At 44.6% G+C, this 15,590-nt stretch overlaps 1 protein-coding gene across 8 annotated transcripts in view; it reads left to right on the top strand.

Moving 5' to 3' along the window:
* The first annotated feature begins 12,827 nt into the window (after nucleotides 1–12,827).
* Nucleotides 12,828–15,590, top strand: part of U2SURP (U2 snRNP associated SURP domain containing) — a 36,255-nt gene continuing 33,492 nt past the window's right edge. For 2 of the 8 annotated variants that reach the window (XM_083442651.1, XM_083442652.1), the window contains exon 1: nucleotides 13,005–13,107. Coding sequence is in view for 4 of the 8 variants with exons in the window: in XM_083442648.1 (XP_083298774.1) it covers nucleotides 13,063–13,107 (45 nt within the window). In the remaining 4 variants the exon portion in view is untranslated. Of the gene's footprint in view, nucleotides 13,108–15,590 lie in introns of all 8 variants that reach the window. The other 6 variants (XM_083442648.1, XM_083442650.1, XM_083442647.1 and 3 more) reach the window with 6 other exon arrangements.

Below are 15,590 nucleotides of genomic sequence, written 5' to 3'. Positions count from 1 at the left end.
AAACAGCGACAATTTGTTGTTGACAAAGGACAGCTGGACATATAAAGGGCCCCATTACCTTCAGCAGCTTAGGGCCTCATCAAACCTAAATCTGTCCCTGGCTAGATCACATGAGCAAGCTAAAGGGAATTTGGAATAAGGGTAAATCTCCCTTTGCCCTCCTTCTGCCCTACCTTGCTTTGCCTGTTTTTCAGGACTTGCTCCAGCTGACTTACACAGGTGCATCCGTGCTTGAGCTGGGATGAGGAACTCCAGCTGGGCGAACTCCAGCTCAGCTGGAAAACTGCCTAGCCAAATTCCATTAATCCAGGCGGAACTTGGGCTTTGGATGCTCCCATAATTACTTTAAATATAAATACCATGCATCTCACGATACTGGGGAAACCTGTAAACAGGTGGCCTGTGTGCTTGCTCAGTTGGGAACATAGGCATCTGCCTTTATGCTGTATCAAACCATTGGTCCTCCTAGCTCAGTCCTGTTTACATTGACTTACACCAGCTGTCCGGGGTTCCAGATGGGAGTCTTTTCCAGCCATATTTGCAGATGCCAGAGGTCTTCTGCATGCAAAGCAGGTGCTCTGCTACTGAGCTATAGTTTTCCTCATTTGCTGTTCAGGTATTAGCTATTGATGGGCAACATCAAGGTCTCTGTTCTCCTATTTGTATCTTTAAGCCAGATTTGAATACTGGACAACCCTTCAAATAGAGGACACCTATCTGTAAGGAAAGACACATGGCCACCCTACTCTCTGGGGTTTTCAGCATTCACTTGTGGACAGCTGCATTTCTGGGCACTCATTGTAACATGTGTCTAGAAAAGCTACATTGCAGGTGCAGGTTACAACAGCCAAGGCGACATTTTTCCACCTTCACCGCATCAAGCAGTTGGTCCCTTACCTTTCCTGCCCCGCCCTGGCCACATGTGATGGTCCATGTGATGGTCACCTCCAGGCTTGACTACTGTAATTCGCTCTACGCGGGGCTGCCATTGTTCCACCTGGCCTTTGGCTTAGAATCAGTTTGATTCCCTCCCCCTCTTTCTTTTTCCTTTCTCCTCCTATGAAGAGACTGCATCCTAATGTTTTAATGTTGTATCTTAATCTTTTAAATTGTATTTTAATGAACTTGTTTTTATTGTTGGTTGTTAGCCGCCCTGAGCCCAGTCTTGGCTGGGGAGGGCAGGGAATGAATGAATGAATACATACATACATACATACATACATACATACATACTACATTGTTTACTTTCCATACTGTGATGGTTCTAGCAACTGTGAAGACAGAAATGCATTGTAAAAGTTTCTGACCTACCTCTGATGTCGTCTATGTGTACATTTTGGGGCGAAAATAGCCTGTTAATGTCTGAACAGCTAGAAGAAACACATTGCAGAAATGCTTGTGGATGTGTGATGTCACAGCCATATTCAAGAAGGTAGAAGGAACTGTGATCACACAAGTAAGCAAGTTCATGTCGACTGTGGAAAAATTCTTATACAACCACACCAAGCAAGAACGGAATCCTAAACAGTGGACAGGGATGGCATTTCCAATAGGGGAGGGTCATATCCACCGGCCACATGATGTGCAGGACGCAGAAATGGACAATTTCCAAAATATGGTCTAAAGCAGGCACCCCCAAACTCGGCCCTCCAGATGTTCTGGGACTACAACTCCCAGTATCCCTAGCTAACAGGACCAGTGGTCAGGGATGATGGGAAATGTAGTCCCAAAACATCTGGAAGGCCGAGTTTGGGGGTGCCTGGTCTAAAGTACATGGGGTCCTGCTTGAATTGCATCCCTGACTGCGCTCTACCCTTCCAGAAGCTAAATTAAAGTACTCATTTTAAAAAAACCAAAACTGCAAAGAGTGTAATTTTCCTACCTCTAATTGCCACTATGTATCGAGCAAAATAAGGGGGTGTTGGTGTCCTGTAGCCTTTGACCTAATTTCATAAGGAGAGATGGTGGGTGGTAGGTGGAAAACATGGAGATACCAAATCAAATCAATTAAAACTGGAGGAGGGTAGCAAGCAAACAATTCAGATCTTTGGAAGAGTGATATGCCTCTCACCCAGCAGTCCAATGGGCAAGAAGAAGTGGGTGGCAGGAAGACAGAGAAGCAGAAATGTATGGCAGAGTGTGAGTGGGAAAAGTGGGTGGCTCACCCACTGTCAGCTGTGGCCCTGCCCGCTACCAACATGTGGTCCCTGACAGATTATCTTGTGACAATGCAGACTTCAGATAAAAAGGTTAACCACCCCTGATTTAGAAAACGAGGTACTGCTCAGAATGGGGGAGTGCAGTTTTATGATTTTTCACTACAGGTGCAGAAGTGTTTTCCCATCAATGATTAAGGCTGCAGTTCAAAGCACGTTGACTAGACAGTCCCACTGAACATTGTGGGATTTCCTTCTGAATAAACACACTTAGGATTTTGCTGCATGAGTAGCTTCTCTTAGGATTTTGGCATTTTCCATCAACTATTTTTGACATATGCATGCTGGTCTAGTGCATGGTCAGCATGTTACATGCTGCTAGAGCTAGTTAAATATTGAATAGTAGTAGTAAAATAAATGATTCATAGTTTAAGGCATCACATATTTAGAAGTCTAAACAATTACATCTTTCAACCTTGTAACCTTGAACTTGTGGTGGACCAGCTGAAAAAAAGAATGTACACCCCAAAGATATTTATTCAAGTATAACATGACGGTGAGGTGTTTTTTTGTATACTATGCAGTTTTTTAAATAATAATAAAAAATCAGATGCTGTTACACATCACTTATTACTTGCTAAATAATCTCTTCTGCCTTTTATAAGACGTGGGATAATTACAGGCAAGTTCATTTTCCAAATGATTGAAAGTGGCCCATTTCCAAGAGTTCTATGATAGTTTTCTTTCTGGTGAAATACCACTAATAATTCTCTTTAAAAATATAAATTAATTTATGCCTACCTGATACATAAATGTGGATAAACAGGCATATTTGTGTGACACACCCCCAGCCAAATTTTCAAAACTTAGTTGCCCTCAACTTGTATGTAATTAAACAGCCTAATTAAAAGCCAATCCCATATGTGGATTAAGTACATTTATTCCCGATGTCTTGCAACTGCTATATTATCTCTGGTCTCTATCTAGGGCGTAGAAACCTTCATATTATTTAGTGGAGGAAAGGCCACATCTCAACATGCATTGGCTATCTACTTCTTTTCTCCTAGCCTTCTAAAGCATTGTTGGATTTTCACGTTTCCTGGGTCCAAGTATCCTCCAGACCAGGCTTCCTCAACCTCAGCCCTCCAGATGTTTTGAGACTACAGTTCCCACCATCCCTGCTAGCTAGGAATCATGGGAATTGTAGGCCAAAAACATCTGGAGGGCCCAAGGTTGCGGAAGCCTGCTCCAGACAGTTCCAAAAGCAGTCACAAGACCTGCAATGGGCCACTAGATCTCACCTCCAAAGAATGTGTCACCTGTGGCTTGTTCCTCTGAGGCTGGATCTGCCATCACCTTGGCACCCCCATGCCACTTCCACAGCAGCTTATCGGGGACGCTAATAGGGACACTGCTGGTCTTCTCTCACCCTTAGGGAAGAAATGGTGGGGGCTGCCTTTGTTAGGATTTTTATCTATCTGAGCTGCTCCGGTGAGTGGTACTATGATTGTATACATCATGTGTGTGTCTGAGACAGCGTGAGAAAGGAAGTCTGTATGATCTCTTCCTTTGAGTACTATTGGAAGTTAGTTTCACTTCTGTGTGTGTCACAGGTTTCTGTATTGGTGTTCAGAGAGCACGGACATACTGATGGAGTCTCTGTATATGACTGTAAATAAAGTAGTTTTAGAACTACGATTGAGTCTTTCTTCTCCTATGATATGCCAGAGGACTGGCGTGCTCTTTTCAGGAGAGGAGGGTCGCCTATTACCGGTCTCTCTGGATTGAGGGAGATTTATAGCCAGAGAGGACCACCGGAGAGACGCCTCAAAGACTTGGGAAGTTGGCAGCCATTCCCAGGGCGTTTTTCCAACAGCCTTCAGGGATCTCTTGAGCTCTGTAACCACCAGGCATGATTCAGAGCAGACTCGTTTCTCCCTGTGAAGTCCTTAGATTATGAGTTCAGCTGCTGGGTAAGGTTGACTCGATTCCCTTCTTTGTTCCCAATGTTGATCTTCACTCTCCCTTGTTGATCATTATTCCCCCCCTCCAAATTTTTCTTCACACCCCCTTCTTTCCTGGAAAAGGCCCATTTAGTGATTTGCCTCAGGTGCCAAAATGTCATGGGCCAGCTCTGTTTTTTCCCCATTCTGTTGTAACTGGCTATTCTGCACAGCTCACTGGTGGCTGAGATTCCCTCCCTGGGAGAGAGACGGGGGCTGGGAGCAGGGGGCAGAAAAACACCAAAAATAACAACTATACTAATCAACCGAAGGAAAAGGGAATTAGGATTGCAAAGAGAGTTCTGAAGGGACATAGCAAAGGAAAGACATAGTTGGATTTAGAGAAATCTGTGTAGTGGTGAAGGATAGTAAAAATGTGGGGGTTGTTGAGATAGGGTGAGTGTGGCGGGTAGGGCAACAGGAAATGAGCAAAACAACAGATGGAGGTACAGAGTTTGATGCTGTTGCCTGGCAACCAGCAACTGCCAGTAAGGGAAGACTGTTTCCATCATGGGATGAGCCAGGTCCAGCTACTTGGCCTCAGAGGATTTTTTGCGAGAACTGTTGCCTGGTATGACACTAGGGAAGGAACAAGGAAATGAACAGGAAATGCTGCCTTGATACTGTGAATTTTTCGTCCTTCTACTAGATTTCTACTAGATCTGAGTTTGATTTTATTGTGATAATCTTTTGTAAGCTGCTATGAAAACCTTGTGGGGCTATAAAGTGATGTGGAACTATTTTTTATATAAATATATAAATCTGCATCATAACCTGCCCTATGGGGTGCAGAAGAAAGATGGAGCACTATAAAGCAGAGAAAGAAAAGGAGAGAATGGACAGAGTGCATTTTGGGGTGCTGAGGAAAGTGGAATTGGATTTTAAAAAATAACCATACCGTTAAGACGTTAGCAATTTCCCCACTTGCTGGCCCTCATAGTGTCTTGAGAGATTCATCCCTGGTTTTCAGAATAAGCTTAACATATTGAAATCACCAAAGCAGAGACATCACCTTGCCAACAAAGGTCCGTATAGTTAAAGCTATGGTTTTCCCAGTAGTGACGTATGGAAGTGAGAGCTGGACCATAAAGAAGGTTGGTCGCCAAAGAATTGATGCTTTGAATTATGGTGCATGAAGATCAAACCTATCCATTCTGAAGGAAACCAGCCCTGAGTGCTCACTGGAAGGACAGATTCTGAAGCTGAGGCTCCAATACTTTGGCCACCTCATGAGAAGAGAAGACAAGACCCTGGAAAAGACCCTGATGTTGGGAAAGATTGAGGGCACAAGGAGAAGGGGACGACAGAGGACGAGAAGGTTGGACAGTGTTCTTGAAGCTACTAACATGAGTTTGACCAAACTGCAGGAGGCAGTGGAAGACAGGAGTGCCTGGCATGCTCTGGTCCATGGGGTCACGAAGAGTCGGACACGACTAAATGACTAAACAACAACAACATTGAAATCACCAGTCACTGGAGTGACAGCTATACATTATGTTTACCCTTGAAAAGAATTTGTGGGGTTTCTTTTGGTTGTGCAAGACAACAAAGATAAGCATGAGCCTGCTGCTAAATGCCATCCTTTCAAGTGTCAAGATCAAAGAAAGATGTGCCATATTTTCACTATTTATTTATTTAATTTATATGCAACTTGATTAACAAAAGCTCCAGTTGATCCTAAAATGTATCAATTAAAACAGTTACAAAATTAAGAGCATTTTAAAATTTAGTCTCTTTTACCCCACTGTCAACACTGAGGTTCCGTCATAAGCATCTCTGAAAGCTCTCCAGTGCAAAAGACCTGACATACTGAGTGATATCATTCAGTGGCTGCTAATGTGTACTGGAAAACAGCTGTGCCACATTGTGTTATAAATAGCACAAATTCAGGGATATACTTCCATATGGAATCAATTGTTAGGGGGATGACCTTTCAGATTCCAGCTAAATCTCTGCCATGCTTTCCCTTTTCACAGAGTTCCCCAATACCACCCTGCTTGTAATTTGGCAAAGATTATTCATTATGAAAGCGCACAGAAGCTGAAATCATGCCTGCGCGCGCACACACACCAGTTGGTTTTAGTTAATGAGGTGGATAATTAAAAAGGATTAATGAAGTGGAGTAAAATGAATGGGTTATGACCGAAGATAACAGTGGAAAGCACCACAGACTTTGCAACCATTCCTGCTTTCACATGGACACTGTCATTTTCTCATTCTTATCCCTCAACCAAACATCTTACCTTAAATGCTTCCTATTCACCTCACGAGCAGAACTCTAGGCTCCCCGCTCTTGTTGTTTGGCCTTTTGCTTCTCTGCATGCATCCACTATGGACCAGATTAGTTCATGGTGCTTTGCTTCTAAAGTATGGCCTCTGGCTGGTCCCCCTTTGGCTCAGAACCAGATCAAAAATAAAGAAGCAAGGCAGAGGATGAGACTGTGTGCCAGTTCTGCTGTGAAAGATGGAGGGGCCACCTAGAAGTTAGCAGGAATCCAGTGGGAAGCAAGTGCCCTATTCCCCTGTCAGGTCAGCCGTGTTATTGCTGAAGACAAAAATGCTGCAATAATCACATTTTAAAAGAATGAATTAACACAGATTACTCTCTGTCCCAATAAAAGAGGACTGGATTAACCATAGACCCAACAGTCAGTGTTGCATTACTGTTAGACTAGGTTGACTTGGGAGTTCACTTCCCCAATTAACCATGAAGCTCTCTGAGTAACCTTGGACCAGTCACTGTCTCCCAGCCTAACCTACCTCACAGGGATGTTGTGAGGAACAAATGGGGAGGGGAAAGAACCATGTACACAATCTTGAGCTTGGAGGAAATAGAAATAGAATGAAAATGCACAAGTAGTGGAACTAAGGACAGGTTTTAAAGGTCTAGGGCTGGATTTTCCACGCTACAGTGGTACCTCGGGTTAAGTACTTAATTCGTTCTGGAGGTCTGTACTTAACCTGAATCTGTTCTTAACCTGAAGCACCACTTTAGCTAATGGGGCCTCCTGCTGCTGCTGCGCCGCCGGAGCACAATTTCTGTTCTCATCCTGAAGCGAAGTTCTTAAGCTGAAGCACTATTTCTGGGTTAGCAGTGTGTGTAACCTGAAGCGTATGTAACCTGAAGCGTATGTAATCCGAGGTACCACTGTATTAGTTTCTTAAGGGTGCTGAAAGTTGTTAAGAGACACCCCTCCATTCCCCTCACAGAGCTCCAATTCCCAGAGTGGATTAACAACCAGTCCTTCTTTCCCAGGGAACTCTGGGAATTGGAGCTCTGTGAAGGGAAGAAAGAGGAATCTCCTTACCAATGTAAGTGGTCAAATTATCCTTGTCCAGAAAAGGGCACAGTTGATGCACCAGCTGAACATGGTGATATATGCTCGTTAAAGGTGCCCGGGCCTCCATGGACGACGACTGCTCCCAGAGCACCCCTAAACTGCATACAAGTTCTTTCACAGGGAGTGCAACCTCATCTAGAACAGGCAGACCCCCAATTCATGGACTTGGGAACTACTTGCCCACAGTGATCCTGTCTTGTTAGTTTGTTTAGTCATCTTAGTCGTGTTCGACTCTTCATGACCCCATGAACCAGAGCATACCTTGGAAACTCTCACTTTCTTCTCAAAGCTTCTCTTTTTTTATGTCCATGGAGTTTTCTTGACAAAATACTGGAGTAGTTTGCCAGTTCCTTCTCCAGGGATCGTGTCTTAGTAAAGGTAAAAGGCAAAGGACCCCTGGACGGTTAAGTCCAGTCAAAGATGACTATGGAGTGCAGCGCTCATCTTGCTTTTCAGGCCAAGGGAGCCGGCGTTTGTCCACAGACATCTTTCTGGGTCATGTGGCCAGTATGACTAAACTGCTTCTGGTGCAACGGGACACCGTGATGAGTGCCAGAGCGCACAGGAACGCCGTTTACCTTCCCACCAGAGCAGTACCTATTTGTCTACTTGCACTGGTATGCTTTCAAACTGTTTTAGTAAGATTGAGCTTCAGTCTGTTGACCATTATTCACTCCACTGCATCCAGGCATTGGTTCAGTTTATCCTCTCCTGACTCTGATTTAATAGAAAAGCAGAGCTGAGTATCATTAGCATGCTAAGGACACTGTGCCATGAACCTCCTCTTGAATTGTTCCCAAGGGCTTCATATAAATCTTAAATAGGACTGGGGACAATATAGTGCTTTGCAGCACCCCACAGCTGTGCTGCCAAGATGTAAACACGTAGTCCTCCAGTGCTTCTCTCTGCTACCATCATGCATGTAGAAGTGGAACCACCATAAAACCATGCCTCCAACTCCCAACCCATAGAGATGGTCCAAGAGGATATTCTGCTCAATGGTATCTAAAGCTGCTGAAGGATCCAGCAGCAGCAGTAGGCTTGCACTCCCCTGGCTGTTCCATCAAAGGTTCTCTGTCAGGGCGATCAGGGCCAATTCCATGCCAAACCCAGGCCTGAAGCATAGGAGCAAATCCTACAGCTCCCCCGTAAAATATTTGAGGGAGTCACCCCCACAAAGTTAATGGGCATTGCCATTCAAAAGGTGTGTGTGCACCATGTCATGTAATCGATTATTCAGAGTGGCGCTAACCTGCTCCTACTCCCCCTCCCCAATATCTTATTCTAGGTGGCGCTCCTAGCCTGAAACCAGACTGAAACAAGTAATGTTTCCTCCAAATGTGTCTGCAGCCAAACTGATATTACTCAAAGCATCTTACCCCCAAAGGGGGTATTAAAGACTGGATAGTAGTTGTGAAACCCCTCTGGGTGCAGGAAGGGTATTTTCAGGAGCAGACGTACCACCTTCTGCTTTAAGGCAGTCAGAACAACACCCCCACCCCACCCAAACTATACTGTTTGTCAGTGTTGATCACCCTCTGGATGAGGAACTGCCTTCCTCCCACTAAAAAAAGGTCAGCCTGTGAATCATTTTAGGGGAGACAAAAGCATGTGATAAATAAATCAGTGTAAGAGTATGCCAGTGTTTCAGAGTACAGTGATACCTCGGGTTAAGAACTTAATTCGTTCTGGAGGTCCGTTCCTAACCTGAAGCTGTTCTTAACCTGAGGTACCACTTTAGCTAATGGGGCCTCCCGCTGCTGCCATGCGATTTCTATTCTTATCCTGAAGCAAAGTTCTTAACCCAAGGTACTATTTCTGGGTTAGCGGAGTCTGTAACCTGAAGCGTCTGTAACCCAAGGTACCACTGTATATGCTGCCTTGAGGTGTATATGACACATTGTTAGCGTCTATGAATAGATTTCTGTATTGTTCATCTTTTCCTTTAGAAAAATGTGTTGACTGCACCCCCTAGTGGTGAGGAACCCCACAAAGACTTAAAAAGTGTTCATGCAAAAATGTGGCGTGGGTGAGCACAATCTTTTACTAGACCATGCCACTAAAAATGTGAGGCCTGGCCCTGGCAGCTGACTTATCTTTATATGATGTACCTACATCTATATACACAGTTGTTGCAAAAGCTCAAGACTTTTAGGCTTCTGGAGATTTCTTCCATTCCTTTGATACGACAGCTGCATCACCACTCAGAACCAAATATGATGTGGGCTTTTTTCTTCTTCCATATATTGCCTATTTGTTGTTGTTGTTGGGTTTTGGTTTTTTTGCAGGTTTCAGCACTTGATTGTATTTTTATCCCACCTTTCCAGGCTGGAAAGCCCTCCCAATTCAGCTCACAGAAATAACATTACACTCAATACAAATAAAAATAAAGCCGACATAAAAATATGAAAACTAAAACAGCAGCATAGAACAACGTAAACTCAGATCAGCAATACACAGAATACATAATACACAATCATAAGCAGTGGTGGCTTAAAAATCCATCCCCACATTAATAAAAAATGAATGAGAACAAAAAGCTTTTTAAAGCCCATTCTGAAATGGCTAAAGTGGTGGTCAAATGTACTTTGGTGGAGGAAGAAAGTTCTACAAAGATGGGGCCACCAGTGAAAATGCTCTTTGCACCTTTTTCATTTGGGCCCACTGAACTGATTGGACTTAATGTAAGTACGATCTGTGTGATTGCTCTTAAGAGTATGCCAGATAGAGGAGCCGTATGGGCAAGTTCACGCAAGTGTGCTGGTACAGACTAGGTATTATATACTCTTATCACTTTACTCCTCAAGCAGCTGAGCAGCCATGCTTTATGGTAGGTGAAGTTTTTGAACAGCCTTTAAAGGCATGTAGAGCACATTACAGTAGCATACCCTCCAACATTTCTCTGATGAAAATAGAGACATCCCCTTCTATAATGATACTTTTATTATTTATACTCCACCCATCTTACTGGGTTGTCCCAACCACTCTGAGTAGCTTCCAACATATGTCAAAAGGACCCCTGACAGTTAAGTCCAGTTGCAGAGGACTCTGGGGTTGTGGTGCTCATCTTGCTTTACAGACCGAGGGAGCCGGCGTTTGTCCACAAACACTTTTTCCGGGGGCATGTGGCCAGAATGACTAAGCCGCTTCTGGTGCAACGGAACACCAAAACCAGAGCAGTGCACAGAAATGCTGTTTGCCTTCCCGCTTGAGTGGTACCTATTTATCTACTTGTACTTATTGGCGTGCTTTCAAACTGCTAGGTTGGCAGGAGCTGGGACTGAGCAATGGGAGCTCACCCTGTCGTGGGGATTCGAACCGTCGACCTTCCGAACGGCAAGCCCAAGAGGTTCAGTGGTTTAGACCACAGTGCCACCTGCTTCCCCCAACATATGTAAAAACATAATAAAACATTAAACATTTAAAAAAAACCTTGCCTATACACTACACGATTGCCTTCAGATGGCTTGAGGGTTGGATAATTCCATACCCTCCAACATTTCTCCAATGAAAATAGGGACGTCCTAAAGAAAAGCGGGACATTCCAAGATCAAATCAGAAAACGGGTCGGCTTCTCTAAATCAGGGATATCCCTGGAAAATAGGGACACTTGGAGGATCTGCAGTAGTCTATTGATTGCAACTTGTTTGTTTTCTCTTCCCGAATCTAGTCCAACCTCCTGCATTGCAGGGGATTGGACTCGAATGACTCTTTGGGTCCCGTCCAACCCTAGAATTCTATGAACTAATACATGATTGTACCAAGTCTTCATACACAACCCTGGACAACGTACAACTTCCTGGGCCTTTTGATTACGTAGCTGACATCCCAAGTGGCTTGCAATAATTAATGTATGGAATTTTCTGCCACAAGATGTGGTGGTTGTTAGCTTCATGTTTTTCCCCCTTTAATATTTCTGGGTTGCTTTTCCAGGTTGTTGTTGTTTAGTCGTTTAGTCGTGTCCAACTCTTCGTGACCCCATGGACCAGAGCACGCCAGGCACCCCTGTCCTCTACCGCCTCCTGCAGCTTGACCAAACTCATGCTGGTAGCCTTGAGAACACTGTCCAACCATCTCGTCCTCTGTCGTCCCCTTCTCCTTGTGCCCTCAATCTTTCCCAACATCAGGGTCTTTTCCAGGGAGTCTTCTCTTCTCATGAGGTGGCCAAAGTATTGGAGCCTCAGCTTCAGGATCTGCTTTTCCAGGTGGTGCCCATTTAAAGTGGCTAACAACAATGTAGTACATGAAGCACACAAGTAAGAGATAAAACCACCTAGTTTTCTCAAAGATAAAAAGACCAACAAAACAAAAAGGAAATAGTCACAGTCCACCCAATTTCATTACGCAGGCAGGATAGCGTAGGTGAAGCCAGCTTCAGTCCAAAACATTTAGAGCTTTAAACATTAAAAACAGCACTTTAAATTGCACCAACAGGACTCTGGACCACCTCAAGTTTTCAAACCACCTTCAAGTACATCTGCAGTGTGTATTGCAGTAGTCTAGTCGAATCTTTCCAAACAGCGCTGCAATTCGCATACCAGCCGAAAGCTGGGAAAACGCACTGGCTACCAAAGCCACGTGGTATTTCCCAGCCGGCGATAAGTTCAAGAGGCCCTCCAAACGGCACACGTGGTCTTTCAAGGCGAGTGCCGCCCCATCTAGGACAAGCTGCAAGCCTCCTTCTACAGCTGGGCATCTTGAAACCTACAGGACCTCCGGTTTTCTCAGAATTAATCTGTTTGCCCTCATCCCAGAACTGTCTCCAAGGCGCCAGTTTAGGATTTCAACAGCACTTCTCTGACTCACATTATCCCTGAAAAAAAATCCGCCCGAAAGCTCTGTCCCGTAACGCTATTTATTATACACATTACGACTGGAGCTCCTCAGCGCTATAGGAAATGCATATAATTTACTTATGGCCAGGATTCTATATACTGTTTGTGTGTGTATATATATATATATATATATATATATGTGTGTGTGTGTGTGTTGTGTGTGTGTGTGAGAGAGAGAGAGAGAGCGAGAGAGAGAGAGAGATAAAATGAATATATCCCTGCATAATGAATACACACACACATATATGTGTGTACAGATGAATATGTGTGTATATATGTGTATAATGAATATATATATGAATATATATATTCATTATGCATTACTTAATTAGCAGCAATTGGGCTCATGGGTTGGCGGGCTTTGGGCGACTTGCTTGAGTGTCCGGATTAGCGTTTGCAGCACATGCCAAGCTGACAAGACGTCAATAGGATTTAAGAAATCTGCATCGCATTCGAAGCAAGCCCTTTCACCGCGCATGCGCGCCAACGCGCCCCCTCTCTCTCGCCTTATGCCCTGCGGGCGAGGCGGAGCTAGGCTTCCTCCTTTGCCCAACCTTTTTTTTTTAACCTTCCGAAATCTCGCGCTCGGCTATCGGCTCGCCTTGCCTTGCCCTTCCTCCTCGCCGCCGCCGCCGTTCCTTCCGCCTAGAATCCCTCTCTCTTCCAATCCGTGGAGTCGGCGCTCGATTTCCCGCTGCTGAGGCTCGAGCGGGGGAACAGAATCAAGATGGCGGACAAGACGCCAGGCGGTTCGCAGAAGGCCAGTGCGAAGGTGAGGCCGCTCTTGGGGCCGAGTCGGCGGCTCCGCCTGGTCCGAGGGGGGCAGGCGGGCAAGTGCCGGTGGGTGGGCGCGGAGGGTTGGCGCGGGGAGCCGGCCTGGAGACGCGTGTGCCGCCGCTGCGGGACGTGGTGCGCAGGCGGGCGAGGAAGCGAGCTCGGTTGGCTTCGCGGCCTAGTCTCTCTCCCGCTTCCCAGCTCAGCCGGTGGCGGTGCGAGGGTGACGGATGGGGGGGGGAATTATAGCGGGGAGAGAGCTGCTTCTTTCCTTACACATTTTTTTTTTTAAATCTCCCTTCTCTCCGGGAGAGAGCCGCTTCTGTTTTTTCGTTCTCTCGCTCCTCCGATGCACCGTCTCTCCGGGGTTTCTTCGGAAAAGGCTGCAAAAACGTGGGGTGTCTATGGGTCACGATTCCATTCTGCATTGATTATTATTGGGAGTTTATCTTGGTGTGGACTTTAAACCTCCCCTCCCCATTTTTAAGCCCTCGTGTGCTTGGAGAGAGAGGTCTGGTGTGTGTGATCCGGGCTTGTGAGCATCCCCCTTCATCTCCGAGCCGCATAAACATTCAGTTTAATGCATCCTGGCGATCATTTTACTTAGGTAATGTTGGCACATATTTGCGACGGGGGGCCATTTAAGATAGCCAACAGTGTAGCAGTTTACAGTATTTTGAGTGTACTGTCCTGCATTGTCACGAAGGAGATGCAATACTTAAAAATGGCAGAAATGATTAAACTGTAGATCATTGCTGACAAGGCTGCACAATTCTCATGACTGGCTTTTCATTGAATTTACACACCACAAAGTACGTTATGATGTACAAGGCCTTTTGTTACATGGGGAAAAATAGGGATATAGACTTGAGTGAAATGGCCCTTCCTTATTTGACACGTTAAAGCTGTTCTAGAGCAGTTTATTCCTCCTTACATGAGTTATGTTTCAGAATTTTGTTGACTGATTTTGTTCCCAAAACGTTTCATGTTTTTATGTATATATTGAAAATACTTCCACCTTAACTGGGTTTCTGGAATTAAATGATGTTTATTATAAAGGAGGGTACAGAGGTGATAGCTTATGCATCTTTTAACTTGGGACCAATTAATCATTTTATTTGTATACTGCCTTTCCAAAGTTAAAACCATGCTCAAGGCAGTCTGCAACATATATATTTAAAAAATCACATAATTACAAACATAACAAAACTAAAAGTAGTCATAAACAATAAATTAAACATCAAAAGTACACAACCACATTGAATAATGTGTCTTCAGCTAGTTGTTTCCTTAGTCTTTTTATACATGAATTGTTTGACATATATTCTTACTCATATATTACTGTAGGTATTTTTGTTTTGCTTGTATTTTTGAGGATTATGTATGCATTATTGGAGATCAAGAACCATCTAAATAATGGTAGCCAGTAGACTCCTCTAGATGTTGAACTCCCATCAACCTCAGCCAGCTTGGCCAGTAGTGGGGTTGACAGAAATTGTAGTCCAACAATGTATTAACTTGAGGGGACCACATTAGCTATCCTTGTTCTAAATCAAGTAATAAAATAATCGGCAGCACTGGGAAAATGTGACGTCGTGGCTCCACTTTTTTTTTTAAAAAAATTATAAAGCACCTACTGGTATATTTTTTCTAGATACTGTACAAATATTTAAGAAACAAATTGTCCATACCTACGCTCTTACGCGGGTGGCGCTGTGGGTAAATCCTCAGCGCCTAGGACTTGCCGATCGCATGGTCGGCTGCTCGAATCCCCGCGGCGGGGTGAGCTCCCGTCGTTTGGTCCCAGCTCCTGCCCACCCAGAAGTTTGAAAGCACTCTTAAGTGCAAGTAGATAAATAGGTACCTCTTTATAGCGGGAAGGTAAACGGCGTTTCCGTGTGCTGCACTGGTGCTGGCTCGCCAGAGCAGCTTCGTCACGCTGGCCACGTGACCCAGAAGTGTCTCCGGACAGCGCTGGCCCCCGGCCTCTTAAGTGAGATGGACACACAACCCTAGAGTCGGACACGACTGGCCCGTACGGGCAGGGATACCTTTACCGTTACGCTCTTACAGTTTAACAGACATGATACAAAAAAAGAAAAGAAACAGAAAGCAAAGCAAATTCAGGCACTAGTTTTTGAATGTTTAATGAGCAAGTGGAATGGCCTTCCGAGAGGAGTGTTGCCAGCTCTGCTCCAAGCTATTATTACATTTGCAGGTTAAAAGTTTAATATACAAAAAAAAAAAGGACTTGGTTCAGTAGGATGCGGGTAGTCAATGTTGTGTCCTTCAGGTGCTGCTGGGCTACAATTCTAATCAACCTTGACTGTTGGTCATAATGACTGGGGCAGAGGGAAACTGTACTTCCAGCATCTGAAAGGCACCAGGTCGGCTACCCCCACGCTACAATTTGGTAGTGGTAGTGAGAATCACCAGTGACTTCATAAAACAATCATTTATGAAGCAGGGATTATTATGTCT

The sequence above is a fragment of the Podarcis tiliguerta genome (genome assembly GCF_965153285.1).
Source record: "Podarcis tiliguerta genome assembly, chromosome: 5".
In the NCBI taxonomy this organism is placed as follows: domain Eukaryota; kingdom Metazoa; phylum Chordata; class Lepidosauria; order Squamata; family Lacertidae; genus Podarcis; species Podarcis tiliguerta.
The sequence above is the reverse complement of the archived record's forward strand: the minus strand, read 5'-3'. Positions and strand labels throughout refer to the sequence as shown.